The sequence below is a fragment of the Lepidochelys kempii genome, chromosome 3 (genome assembly GCF_965140285.1).
Source record: "Lepidochelys kempii isolate rLepKem1 chromosome 3, rLepKem1.hap1, whole genome shotgun sequence".
NCBI lineage: Eukaryota > Metazoa > Chordata > Testudines > Cheloniidae > Lepidochelys > Lepidochelys kempii.
This window is the reverse complement of record NC_136382.1, coordinates 48455641-48468852: the sequence shown is the minus strand read 5'-3', so window position 1 is coordinate 48468852 and position 13212 is coordinate 48455641. Positions and strand designations below refer to the sequence as shown.

The window sequence follows — 13212 nt, the reverse complement described above, 5'->3', positions numbered from 1 at the left end:
TCTGTCCCAGAGTAACTATTACCAGGATTTAAAATCAGAAAGACACACACAGAAGAATATAGCGGAGTGGGGAAGGTATTCTGCTGCCGCCCATGGTAACGGATAGCATGCCTGCAATGGTTGGGCTAGGATTGGCATCTGTAACAGAAATGGCTTGAGGAAGACCCAAGACTGGAGAAAATATTCACCCGCTGTGTGGAGGTGGTGATTTTACAAGCACAGTAAGTTGGAACAGCTGGTAAAATTGCTATAAATGTTTAAACATGACAAAAAAGCAACAATCGTAAACTGGATATTTTTATCTTTGAATTAATTTTGGTCTCTGGTCTCCCATGTCTAGTTTTCCTCCCTGAAATAATTAATATTTTATTATTAAAGATAATTTAACAAAAGACAAATCAGTGTGACGGTAACTTTTCAGATGCACATTTTAGTACCATAGTCTGTCCAGCTTAGCATTTAACTTTATTATTTAACATGGGCAAACTATGTTCTGAATAACACATAAAGAGAGGATATCAGTCTTTAATAGAGGGCTTAATTAAAGAAGACTGTGCTGATTATTAGAGATCAATATTAACTGGATCATGATAGTGAAGATGCGATTATAGTAACATGCATGGATTAGTTCCTATTAGTTAAAATTACTGGACAGAATCGTAGAATATAATGAGTAGCAAACAGACTGGACTTTTGAAGAGAAAGCTAGGTTCAACCACTTTTTATATGTTGTGTTTGTGGGTGTGTATTATAAAATATATCTGTGCATGTGCGCGCGTGCACACACACACACACACACACACAACCTTTCCAACTCTGTTTACCCAGAGGTTTGAGAGGACACACATCACCTTAGGTTGGAGATGAAGAAGGAGCTGGCCATCGGGCTCTGAACAACTACACTCTGGGACATCCCTGTTAGAATTGCTTGCACTCTGGGAACCAAACAGACAGAAGAAAATGCTGGAGGTTTTTTGCAGACTGGTTCTCATTGTGATGAGTATCACAGAAATCCCTTTATCTAAACAAAAGAAACAAATACTGGCAGAGATATATCTAAATTTATTTACCTGGGCTTTTTAGTTTCTCTTCCTTTTTAAATGTGTGATAATATACAGCAATAAGCATGTGGTCAAGGTGGGTGAATTTATTTTTAATAATTCAATGTTTCCTGGACAGGGTGATACTGGTTCAAAAGGGATTGCAGGAATTCCTGGTAGGCCTGGCTTCGCTGGTCCCCCTGGAGCTACTGTAAGTTTCATTGTTAGTAACCCTGGCCATGATTTCCCACCCACTGAAACTGATGGGAGTCTTTCCATTGACTTGAATGGGTAGTACATTCAGGTCCTAATTGTATGTGTATGATTGTCTATATATTACTTGACAGTTGTCATTTTCTTTCCTGCTCTCTACAGGGTCATATAGGGCTACCAGGAACTTGTGGATTGAAGGTATCCTTTTGAAACTCTTTTACTGGAAATCTTGCTTTTTGTTTAAGAAGTAAATTTCTAGTTTGATTCTTAAGGTTGCACAGTAAGCACAGGGCAGATTATGGTTACAGTAAAGGAGAACTTATTTCAATGAGGTAAATAGATGTGGAAAAAGATTACAGGCTCCTGGAAACTTGTCCAAATTCTAACTTTAAATGCATGTGGGTGTAGCAAAAATTATAACTGATAATAATCACAGCCTTTTTTAAAAAAAAAAATTCAACCACATTCCTGGAGCACCTATAAGCATCCAGACTAAGCAGGCGGTGTGCTTGCTACACTCCTCATTCTGGGATCTGACTTATTATCCCCCAGGCATAGGTCTCGAGCAGTAGCACTGCCTTCTTCCCACCTCCTCCCTTCCCAGCTCCTTTGGGCTGTCACGTGCCTCTGTGGAGAAAGGATGGGGCAGCCTTTATGCCTCTAAGACAGGCGGGAAAGCTCCTTTCTTTCTTCCCTCATTGAATAACTATGGAAGAGCCAGGTTCTGCCTGGCTCTTAATAACTGGCAAAACTATTTTATTTCCATTTGAATCACAAAGAGATAAAGGTTTTAATTTTCAGATGGCCTCAGTGTTGTGCCCATGGAAAATTGTATATTTGCCAGAAAATCAGGTAACTGAACGTATAACGTCCTGCTCTGCATGCAAAATATGTGAGTTCTGCATGCACAAATGTGTGCAGCATGCAGGTGAAAATTTTGTTTAGGCACTGAATGATGGCTAGTTGAGAACTGAGCAAAAATGAGTTAAGAGGTAGTTACAGAACCAGAGTTGGTGGCTCAAACATAGAATACATATACAATTTAATGAGGCTTGGCAGAATTCAATTTATTTTTTTTTTTTTATAATTTCAACAGATATCTGTTTATTTTTAAGCATTTTTTTCTATTTTCATCTTTTTAAATTTTCACAGTTGCAGGAAACTAGTGGGGGGAGACAATACTTATTTAATGACAGTAGACAATGAGATTCAACAAGTTAAAACTTTATAACCATTAAAACACAAACTGTCAACATCACGTCAAAATATAGCAAGTAAATAGTGTATATCCTTAATTCAAACTCTAATAAGTTCTTAAGCAATATTTTACTTACTTTGGCTATATAATAATATTTGATTATTATCAATGGAAATATTTTTTCTTCAGTTTACGTGTGTATGGGGAAGCTGACATTTACTGATAAAAATCTAAACCTTCCAAATCTAGGTATAATGAAAAATTTTAAATTAGGATAATCTGAGATGAAAAGTAGCAAGTAGCTTCTGAAATGTTCTTTTTTTAATTACATAATATAGCTTTTTTTTTTAAAAAAGAATTTGTATTATTTTCTTAAATAGCAATTAGTAGCAGTAAAATATATGATTCTGTAACCCTTGCTCATGCTTGATAGCAGCCTTCAGCTACCTGAAGGGGGGTTCCAAAGAGGATGGAGCAAGGCTGTTCTCAGTGGTAGCAGATGACAGAACAAGGAGCAATGGTCTCAAGTTGCAGTGGGGGAGGTTTAGGTTGGATATTAGGAAAAACTATTTCACTAGGAGGGTGGTGAAGCATTGGAATGGGTTACCTCGGGAGGTGGTGGAATCTCCTTCCTTAGAGGTTTTTAAGGCCTGGCTTGACAAAGCCCTGGCTGGGATGATTTAGTTAGGGTTGGTCCTGCTTTGAGCAGGGGTTGGACTAGATAACCTCCTGAAGTCTCTTCCAACCTTAATCTTCTGTGGTTCTTTACCTTAACTCTACAAATGGTCCTACGCTGGCTCTGCAACACCTGAGCATTCGGCAGGCCCCTTAATAGAGTCTAAAGGCTACTAATCACCTTATTGGTGCTGAATATCAGTCATTTGAAAAGAAGAGACCCCTGCTGAGATAGCAGTATTGTCTAGTCCAGAGGTTCTCAACCTTTTTGTTTCTGAGGCCCCCCAACATGCTATAAAAACTCCATGGCCCAGCTGTGCCGAAACAACCATTTTTCTGCATATAAAAGCCAGAGTTTGGAGGTAGAAAGCAGGGCAATTGTCCAGGGCCCCACGCCACGGGGCACTGTGACACTCCATTGTTCAATCTTTGGCTTCAGCCGTGGGTGATGGGGCTTGGGGCCCTGGGCTGCGACCCTGCATGGTAGGGCTTTGGCTTTCTGCCCTGGGCCCTAGCAAGTATAATGCTGGCCATGCTTGGCCGACCCTCTAAAACCTGCCCATGGTCCCCCAGAGGGCCCCGGACGTCTGGTTGAGAACCACGGGTCTTGTCTAGTGGATAGGGGACTGAGACTCTGGAGATGTGTGTTCTGTTCCCAGTGGCCTCCTGAGTGACCATAGGCAAGTTCCTTCACCCTCTGGGTGTAAGTTTTCCCATCTGTAAAATGGAGATAATTGTACTGATCTCCTTTGTAAAGTGCTTTGAGATCCGCTGCTGAAAAGAGATAGATGTTGTTGTTTGTTAACATGTTATGAAGACATTGCAGTGTGCCAGGAACGAGAATGATATAACTGTCATTTATTAGCATAGACTAGGTTGAAGAAGTGCACTTAGTATTTGAAATGGAAAGTGGTGAGGTTATTACGCTTTTGATAATGCTCAGAAAATGAATATACGAATTGAGTCGTCTTGTAACTATTCTTAAAAAAATATAATTATAATATTTGTGTGGGGTTTCTTTCTCTGTGCAGGGAAATGTTGGTGTTCCAGGCATTAAGGGTCAAGAAGGTGACAAGGTACAGTAATATATGACATATTTGTAATTGAATATTACATGTAACTGATTCATTGTTCACACTCTTGGCATTATTATAGTTTTTATAAACTTCTACACACTCATATTAGTTTCCTATAAATCTTAACAACACCATAGCTTTTGACTTTACTGTTTTTATGGTATGTGGAACTTTGCACTGGGAAGTAAAATTAAAGGAAGACTCTTGCTAGCAACAAATATTAGTTACTGATGTGTTGGTTTGCTGTTGACTTCAGTGAGAGTGCAGTGCTCAGCCTCACTGAAAATGTGGCATTTTATTTAGGTGCCTAATGTTGGACACTCAAAATTTGAGAATATTGGCCTAAATGTCCCATGCAGAAACAAGTGGGTACTGCAGTCAAAATTGTTCATAGTCATTCAAATTTGAAAACTAATTGTAATTCAGCCCTATTTACAGCACTTCCACATTCACTTTCCACAAGCTTTCAAGCATACAAGTTTTACTAATGCAAGTGTTCATGAAATGCAGATGTTTAGCTTGTGTCCTTGAATATTCTCCATTGGTGATTTTTTTGAATTTTATACTGGATTGTAAACTGCACAAGTTGCACTACATTATATAAATGTGATGGCATTGTTTCAATTCCCTGAATGACCTACGTAGCTAGTCAGTACAGTGCAGACTGTGAATATTACATTTCAATACATAATCAGATATAGGCCCAGATTTTTAAAGGTATTTAGCTGTTGCTGTACTCAGTGTTGCAATGCCTAACTGATTTAGGAGACTAAATCTCATTTTCAAAAGGGATTTAGGTACATCCAAGCTCAAGATCTTGGCTCCTAAGTGCATGCATGACTCCTATATCAATTAGGCATTGCAACACTGAATGCCATAATGCCTAAAAATCTGCGCCATACAGTAGAAGTAATCTCAACAGTGTGTCTCAACAGCTGCTATGCAAACTTGGGTCAAAGATGGGTGCATGCTGGGCTGAGGATTTGGCCTTATGTGAACATACATTCTATGAACAGAAGTTTAGAATTATATGTCCAATGACCCCGTGTACTCATAGTTTGTAATTTGCAAACTGTGTTCTGGATCTGGATGAAAAGTGCTGTATAATTGTAAGGTATTAACCTTCTTACTTCTACACAAGGATAACAAACAAAGCAATGGGAAATATTATTGTATGAATTTCAGTGCCAAAAATAGTATTTGTATTTATATTTAAAGGGAGAAAAAGGAGTTAAAGGACCAAAAGGAAGTGTAAGTAAAAACACCTTTTACCCCCTTGCTGTTCTGTCTTTATCTTAGTATATTTGTACTGCACTCAAAGTGTACAGTATTTGAACTTCTTCGTAGAAAATTTGTAATAAAGCCAGCAAGAGCAAACCATAATTGCTCAAAGACCATTCTAAGAAATCTTCACTTACAAAGTGTAAGTAAAAGTCAAATCTTTGTTTTAGGTTGGAGACAAAGGACCAGAGGGTGTTATTGGTAAAAGAGGTCCATCCGGAGAGACTGGATCCCAAGGCCAACCTGGAGAACAGGGTGTTCCTGGAGATGAGGGTCCACCAGGAAATGTTGGATCAGTTGGACCTCCTGTAAGACTTTCAGTTCTTTCGACCTAAAATATAATAGAAGAAACTAAGTACTCAGAGTTGTGAGATGGTGTATCAAATTTTGCTCAGTTACATGCATGCTGTAATAAATATGTTTGAACATGTGTAAGTAGGATCAGAATTGGACAAGAAGGCCACATTAATTCCTTGTGTTAGTGGAATTATAGAAGGGATGAAGTTGGCTCAGTAGTTCTAAATTTTAATTTTAAAACTAAGTTAGTCCATCTGAGGTCCATCAGGCATTTTCTTGTAAAAAATTGCTTGTTTTTGTAAAATAATTGTTTAACAAGGATAATTTGTTAATATGCTTGGAAATCATCTTTTTTAATGTCATCGTAAAATTAGCTGTACAGTGACAAAGAACAGCACAGTCAAATGTTGTTACATGGATAATTACAGGAAACTCAGGAGGTGTTTCAGCGAGTTATGCTATTAATGGAACTCTGCTGCATATTTTATTTTTCTGATTGTTCTCATGTTCTTCTCATGGAGGGGCTGCCTTTCCCAGCAGCTCATGTGATAGAAGTGTGCAAAGGAATTGTCTTAGAACAAATGTCAATGTTTGCAAATAGTGTTGGGAGGAAATGTGCCAGCATGTGCCTGCTTTATGGAGATGTGCCTATGGGGCCTCCAGGACCTGTTGGTTTGCCTGGACCCTCTGGAGAAGAAGTAAGTATACAGGGGGAGAAAAACAAAGCCATTTCAGAAAATTAACCTGTTATTGAAACACTGAAAACATTGTTAAATGAAGTTAACACATGAACTGAAAAAATAGAAAACGTTTTTCCATGTGGCAATATTGTGCTTGATCCTGCTCCCATAGAAATCAATGTGAGCTTGCTATTGACTTCAGGAGAGGACCCATTTTCCTCCAACAAGTACAACACTACTATGGAAGAAATTCACACATTGGGAAAAAAATTGATTGTTGCTCTGTTATCTTAAGCTTAAAAAAATATGTAGTGGAGCTGTAGTAAAGTATCAGACAAGTACATTTAATACAATTACAAGCTGAACAATAATTTAATGACCTTTTTTCACATGTAATTGAGCTGCTAAAAAGTGATATGAAACAGGGTTTTTTTATTTCGTGCTATCATGATGTTTGTCAGCTCCAAAGGCAAATTCTGACTCATAACCATGGCATTCATCACCCACTAATCTATGAAATATTGACCTTTGGAGGACCATAACTTCATTGTGTACAGCGCAGTAGTATTTTCCAGTACCTACAATACAACAAATGCGTAACTGCCTCAGTAGTTCTTATATCCTAGTTATCACGTTCATTATTGTGTTGCAGCCAATACCCTTTCACATCATCTAAAATAACACGGTAAGAAACTTTTAAAAGTTTAAGATTTCATGGTAATACTTCTGCGCTATTCCTTTTCATCTTCATGGTTCTTTAGGTATCTGTATTATTACACGCAAATAACTGCCTGCAGTATGAAGTATTCTAAATAAAGAGAGATTGTTTCATAACCTAAAGCTAAATATCAAGCTGGGGGACTGCTATATTTAGTAACCTTTTCCACAGATGTACAAATTAATCTTTTCTGAACAGAATGGATTAGTACGATGCCACACACAAAATTTGAATATCATGCCCCACCCCAAATAAAAAAGCTTGTTTCAATGTGAAAGTTTAGGTTAGTATGTTGGATAAAGGTTAATATCACCAAATAGAAGTAATACACAAATAATAAACAAATTAAAACTTACATTTTACTAATGCCTTCAAATATCTTTAAATGCCGACTTCTCCTTGCTGGTGACCCCAACTCCCAGAGTACAGTGCCAAGCTGCATGCATACAGTGTTGCCTCAGTTTTTTACCTTCTCTACTCCAAAGTATACAACTAAAGATCTGCCTAGTGTTTCTCAAATCTTTGTGAAGCCTTGTTCCATCTTATTTATTTGGCCTAATCACACTTTGCTCTCCCACTTCATTCAGTTGCCTCTGAACTCCTTTCAGTTTACCCCATTCACCCTTCATTGTTGATGTATAAAGTTACTTATGAAACACACTTCTTTCCCCTCCCACAATTCTTATCTTCACCTTTTCAAACTGCACTGGTGGGTAAAACATACCTCCCAAACACACAGCCTATTTTCAGTAGCTTTTGGGTTTTCTCCACTAGCAAATGTAATGATTTTAACAGTTGAGTTAGGTAACATGATATTTACCATTGCTGACTGGCTGATATGGAAAAGGCAAGTTGTGTTTAGAATCCACTCGGTTGTGTGTAAACCCTACTGGGACCAGTGTTTATCCATAACTAAACAACATAATACTACCCAACAATTTGTCCTTGTGCCCTGGCCCAGTCAGCTGTGATCAGCAGCACCAAGTCAGATAATTTGATTGTTAAAAATCAAGTTTAAACACTATTTGATCTTTGAGTGAAATTGAGGCCTTTGTGGATGCCTTAATCCTTATCCTCGTATGACTTTTTATCTAGTTCAAATATTCTTGGCTCTCACCTTATTATTGTGGGCATAATTAACTAAAATAGGAATTTTCCTATGTAAAAATGGACTGCGTTTTTTTTATTTTTTTACAGATTTTTCATTTTATTATGACTTTTTCGTAAAAGCAAGCAGACTTCTAATAACCCTTAGTTCTTTCTTCATTTATGAATTGAATTAAATGTTTTATTGTTGGAGAGTAGGAAAGTTTATTGAAGTCAAATACTTACTTTTGATTTTTAAGGTGACATTTGGACTCTTCTGCTTTCCGTGTAGCTAATCCTTTAATTTTTAATTTTAATATAGTTACAGTATTTTATCTGATGGTACTGATTCGAATTCAACAACGCAAAAAAATATTGAGTAGTTTCATGTACTGTAATATTTTTAACATTTCTATAGGGCAAACCTGGGTTAAATGGAGCTGATGGAGAACGTGGACCTAAAGGCTTTTATGGCGATGTTGGTGACCCAGGAAAACAAGGACCAAAAGGTAGAATGTTTTTAAAATGGAAAATAATTTTTTTTGCAATATTCGGTTGAATAAATTACAGCAGACACAAGTGTGAAAGTGTTGCTGTTGAAAAATATGGTAGTTATTTAAAAACACTTATTTTTTTTTAATTTTAGGTGACCATGGAGACAAAGGAGATAGAGGTGCCAAAGGTTTTGTATTTGCTGGCTTTGAAGGCAATCAAGGCCTAAGAGGTACTCCTTTTTGCTCTTGTAATCTTTCTTGCTATAAGTATATTTCTGCATTCATGTTGTACAGTATGTACTGTTTTATGGTAGGTTTTGGTAAACACTTTAATGTGGTATGGATGTACGAGATGTGTCCTGTGAATTGATGCTCATATGATCCTGTATATGTGCAATTCAAAACTGGGGCAAACCTCTGAGAAGATATATAAAAGGCACCATGTAAAGCCCAAATAGGTTGTATTTTGCACTACATCCTGTGATGGCAGATTTAAAAAAGTTCTTAACTGAAAACACTTTAGAGTAAATTATTAACATAGTCTGGTTATTTAAATAGTGAAAATTCTACATAATTGGTTTTCTCTAAATCAAAAGCAAATAAAGATCATGCAGCTTTTCTGACCAAATTGGATACTTTCCAAAATCCATATAAAGAACCTTCCTATAAAGGCTGTATCATGTCAGGCCAAACTGCACACAGCTGCTTCCACATGACCTTCCCTGTCCACCCTGCATATGGCCAGCCACACTTTCAGTCCTTGAGCATCAGAGCTTAATGGAGGTTGGTGGAGACTCAACGTCACTGCTGGTTCCAGATCACCAGCTAGGCGAGAGAGATGGGCTAGGGGAACCACAGGTCCTTTCCATCTCTAACCTCTATTACTGTCATTGCCTTTTCAGCATAACTTAGATTTCTCTTGCTCACTGCCCCTTTCTTAAGGTGAATGTGGAAGAAGTGGACTAGCATTCGATGGACTTCCAGGTCAGCCTGGCCCACGGGGACATATGGGACAGTCTGGTTTGAGAGGATACCCTGGACTTAGAGGGCCTCCAGGTATATGTAAAACAGGGTGTGATCCTTATCTTCCAAATGATGTAGATCAGCAAAGTGAGTCGTCATCTTCTTTCGTATGGCAAGCAAAGTGAGTGAGAGAAACATCATGAAATCCTTTGATGTGGAAGAAAACAAGTGTAAATGAACAAAGTACACATTTGCTCCCTTTTCAAAATTGAAACCTTTTGAAAAATACATATGAATTACCGTTTAATTTAGAAGCCAGTTCACTTTGTGAATTTTTAGTGTAAACTAATAACATCATAATCCTACCTAAGAAGTGGTAAACCATTTCACTTAAATGGCACCTTATGGTGTTCAGATAGAGGATATTTGTTTTTAAAATACTGCATTTGCTTTTTAAAATGTCGAGTACATTGTACAACTTATATTAATATAAAGCAATGCCATGTTTTATATTTGACATCCAAACAACTATTTCTTTTTTGAATGTACCTAGGAAATGTTTTTTATAATAAAAGTTGAAAAACATTACACAATTGTTTTAATTTTATGGAAGTCAGTCTCTTATGGTGCCAAACCGTATTTCCATCCTAAGTAAAGATATAGGATCAGGGACCTGTATGAGGGTTCTTAAGCCTTTATACATTCCTCACAGTTTGAATTCATGACAGGAAGCCTGAAGAAGACAGCCTGAAATCAGTCTGCCCTACATTAAGTATTTATGACATCTGCTGATGATAAGCTAGTCCAGCGATTGCATATCTTCATGACCAAGCAATTTATGCACTAATTCAAGGAGTAAGAGATGCTGCTACTTGCAGCAGGGGCTAAATCCCATCTTGCAAAGCGTTAGCCAGGAATAATTCACCTTTTAGCCAAACCATAATATGCTTTGGCTTACTCAAAGTGGGAAGGGAGACTGTCATTTACTTTTCATGCTGTTCTTGCAAAAAAAAATCATCTATTAATATTCTATTTGAGTCCCAAGATAGGACCGATTGTTGGTTTACATGTAGTTCCACTGCATCACAAAGCTCAGCTTCAGCTTGTATTTGGATCATAAGTTCTGTGCTCCCTGCCTCAATCTTCTTGTTATGTGTTGTGACAAAGCTCTGTCCTTGTCTCCGTGGGTCCCACGTTTCCTAGCAGATTTCGCTAGCCTCAGAGGCTCACTGTGACCGTCCACGTAACCCTTCTCTCTCTAGAGACAAGGCTCACAGTCTACTGAACCATTTTCATCATAAGCCAGCGAGGGAGGTGAGGAGAAGCTATCCTCCCTTGCACAGCCTCCGTCTCCCAGTCTCAGTGATTAATTGGGGGGGGGGGGGAATGGGGGGAGCCCAGGCCCACCCTCTACTCCAGGCTCCAGCCCAGGGACCCTAACAGTATCAGCTATGGTAGCTGACCTTTTAGAAACATGACACATACAATTCCCTGGGCTACTTCCCCACAGCAGCCCCCACTTCCTCAAGCTCCACTTTACCCTTACCTCAGGGCCTCCTTCCTTGTGCCTGATATGGTGTGTACTGCTCAGTCTCTCCAACAGCACAACTTCTTCCCATGGCTCCTGACACCCACCTGACTGACTGAGAGGCTTTTAACTAGTTTCAGACAGTCCCTAATTGGCTTCAGGTGTCTCAATCAGCCTAGCATTCTCCCTACCTTCTGGAAAGTTCTTAATTGGTCCCAGATTTCTTCATTGACCTGGAGCAGCTGCCATTTAACTTATCCTGGTACCAGGGATTTGTTTAGCCTGGAGCTAATATATCTATCTCTCACTACTATTCTATAGCCATCTGGCCTTGCCCCTACACAGTATGTACAGCATTAAACCCATAGAGCCCCTAACTGGGGATTTCTATGTAGTACCGCAGTACAAAAAACTAATAATAATATGCTGACAGTAGTATGGAGGTCACCAAGACTGAGTGCATTTGGAAACTTTAGTGCTCACATGATAAGTCTTGTGACTGAACTCAAGATTTCATGGCCCACAGTACATCCAAGGCATTGTCTCAGGCTATTTATAACCATACTTAAACTCCAGATCCAGTATTTGGGGTCAGACTGAAAGTGTAAGGAGTTGAGATCACACCTATGTGCATAGATTAAGCATTATCTCCATTCTTTTGAGATCAGGGAACGTCTAAGCTTTTGGAGCAAAGGACTTGTTCTGATGGTCCACCCGGAAAGTCTAATGGATCCTGTAGGATTTCAGAGAGCTTTCAGAATGAATACTCTTGTGCCAACAAACTACTTTTTAGATGGCTTGGTAGGACATTTTACCCAGTTTTTGTCCTCAACTATTGATCTAGTAGTTATTAAACCTTTTTTCATTGTCTTTAGCCTAATAGTTAACAATAGTGTTCAGGTGACCTGTGACTGAAAGAGGGGAAAGTTAGAGCACCAGTGATGGAAGTCTTCAATGCAATGCCTGTTCAGGAAGAAAACAAGCATATCTTTACCTCCACAACAGCATCTGCAAAGAGTAGCAGGACCACTCCAGGAGGCAAACAACTTGATTAATCCCAGGTTCCTTGCATCCAATAACAGAGTTCAGTGTTTCTCACTTTGAGGAATTTTCATAATTTGTGGATAAAATTACTTAGCTATCAGAGTCCATGGTAGAGGAGGAGTAGTGTCTTCTGAACCGCCCCTCCCCCATCTTTATTGCTTTGGCTTCAGTGCTGGGACTGTTGCAGACTATGACCTACAAGTTGCATCACCCCCCCTTGACTGGAGAAGGGAAGAGGAGGCTATTGAAGTCAAACTGGAACTGATTATCAGTACTTTATTTTGGAAAGGCTCTTTTTAGGGCTTGATCCTGCAATGTGCAGAATGCACCTGTGAAGTACTGAGCACTCTCAACCTCCTCTCCCCGACAGTGTCTTTAGTGGAACTCGAGTGCTTAGTGCACAGCAGGGTTGCTCGCTTCTTAGGAAGATAGAGAGAGGCCTTTTATTCTCATCTCCTGACTCTCCGGTTAGACAAAGCTATAGTAACATTTTTTAATGGAGGTCTATCTTTGATAAGTCTCCCCTGCTTTACATGATTCAAGGAAACTGCTATGCATGAGGGATAACATCCTTAATGTACCAAACAGCTTTTATATGCCAAGCCTATTGGCTAAGTTGTTATGGCTCCAAATAGAGGATTTTGAACCCAATAATGATACTAATGGCTTGTGGGTTGTGAAAAGCCAAACAGATATGCACTGAGCTACTGAGAGGCCCGAATGACTGCTAGAGCTTCCTTTTCCACGTGAGCATATTGCTGCTCAGTTTCTGTGCAGCTTCTTGATATGAAGGCAAAATCCCTCTGGTCTCCTGCCTGCTTTTATATGAACACTGCTCCTAAACCATATGAAGATGTTTCCACTGCTACTATTGGATAGTTTACCAAATATTGTGCCAAAACAGTTGGAGATGTCAGTA

The 13212-nt window shown here is 38.8% G+C and overlaps 1 protein-coding gene across 1 annotated transcript in view; it reads left to right on the top strand.

The window, feature by feature from the left end:
• The window catches only part of LOC140908159 (uncharacterized), a 54874-nt gene extending 44968 nt beyond the window's left edge, over positions 1-9906 (top strand). Inside the window, 9 exon segments of the mRNA XM_073335125.1 lie at positions 1180-1251; positions 1416-1451; positions 4158-4202; positions 5421-5453; positions 5654-5791; positions 6302-6478; positions 8683-8773; positions 8911-8988; positions 9701-9906. Coding sequence (XP_073191226.1) covers positions 1180-1251; positions 1416-1451; positions 4158-4202; positions 5421-5453; positions 5654-5791; positions 6302-6478; positions 8683-8773; positions 8911-8988; positions 9701-9906 — 876 coding nt within the window.
• Positions 9907-13212: the final 3306 nt, after the last annotated feature.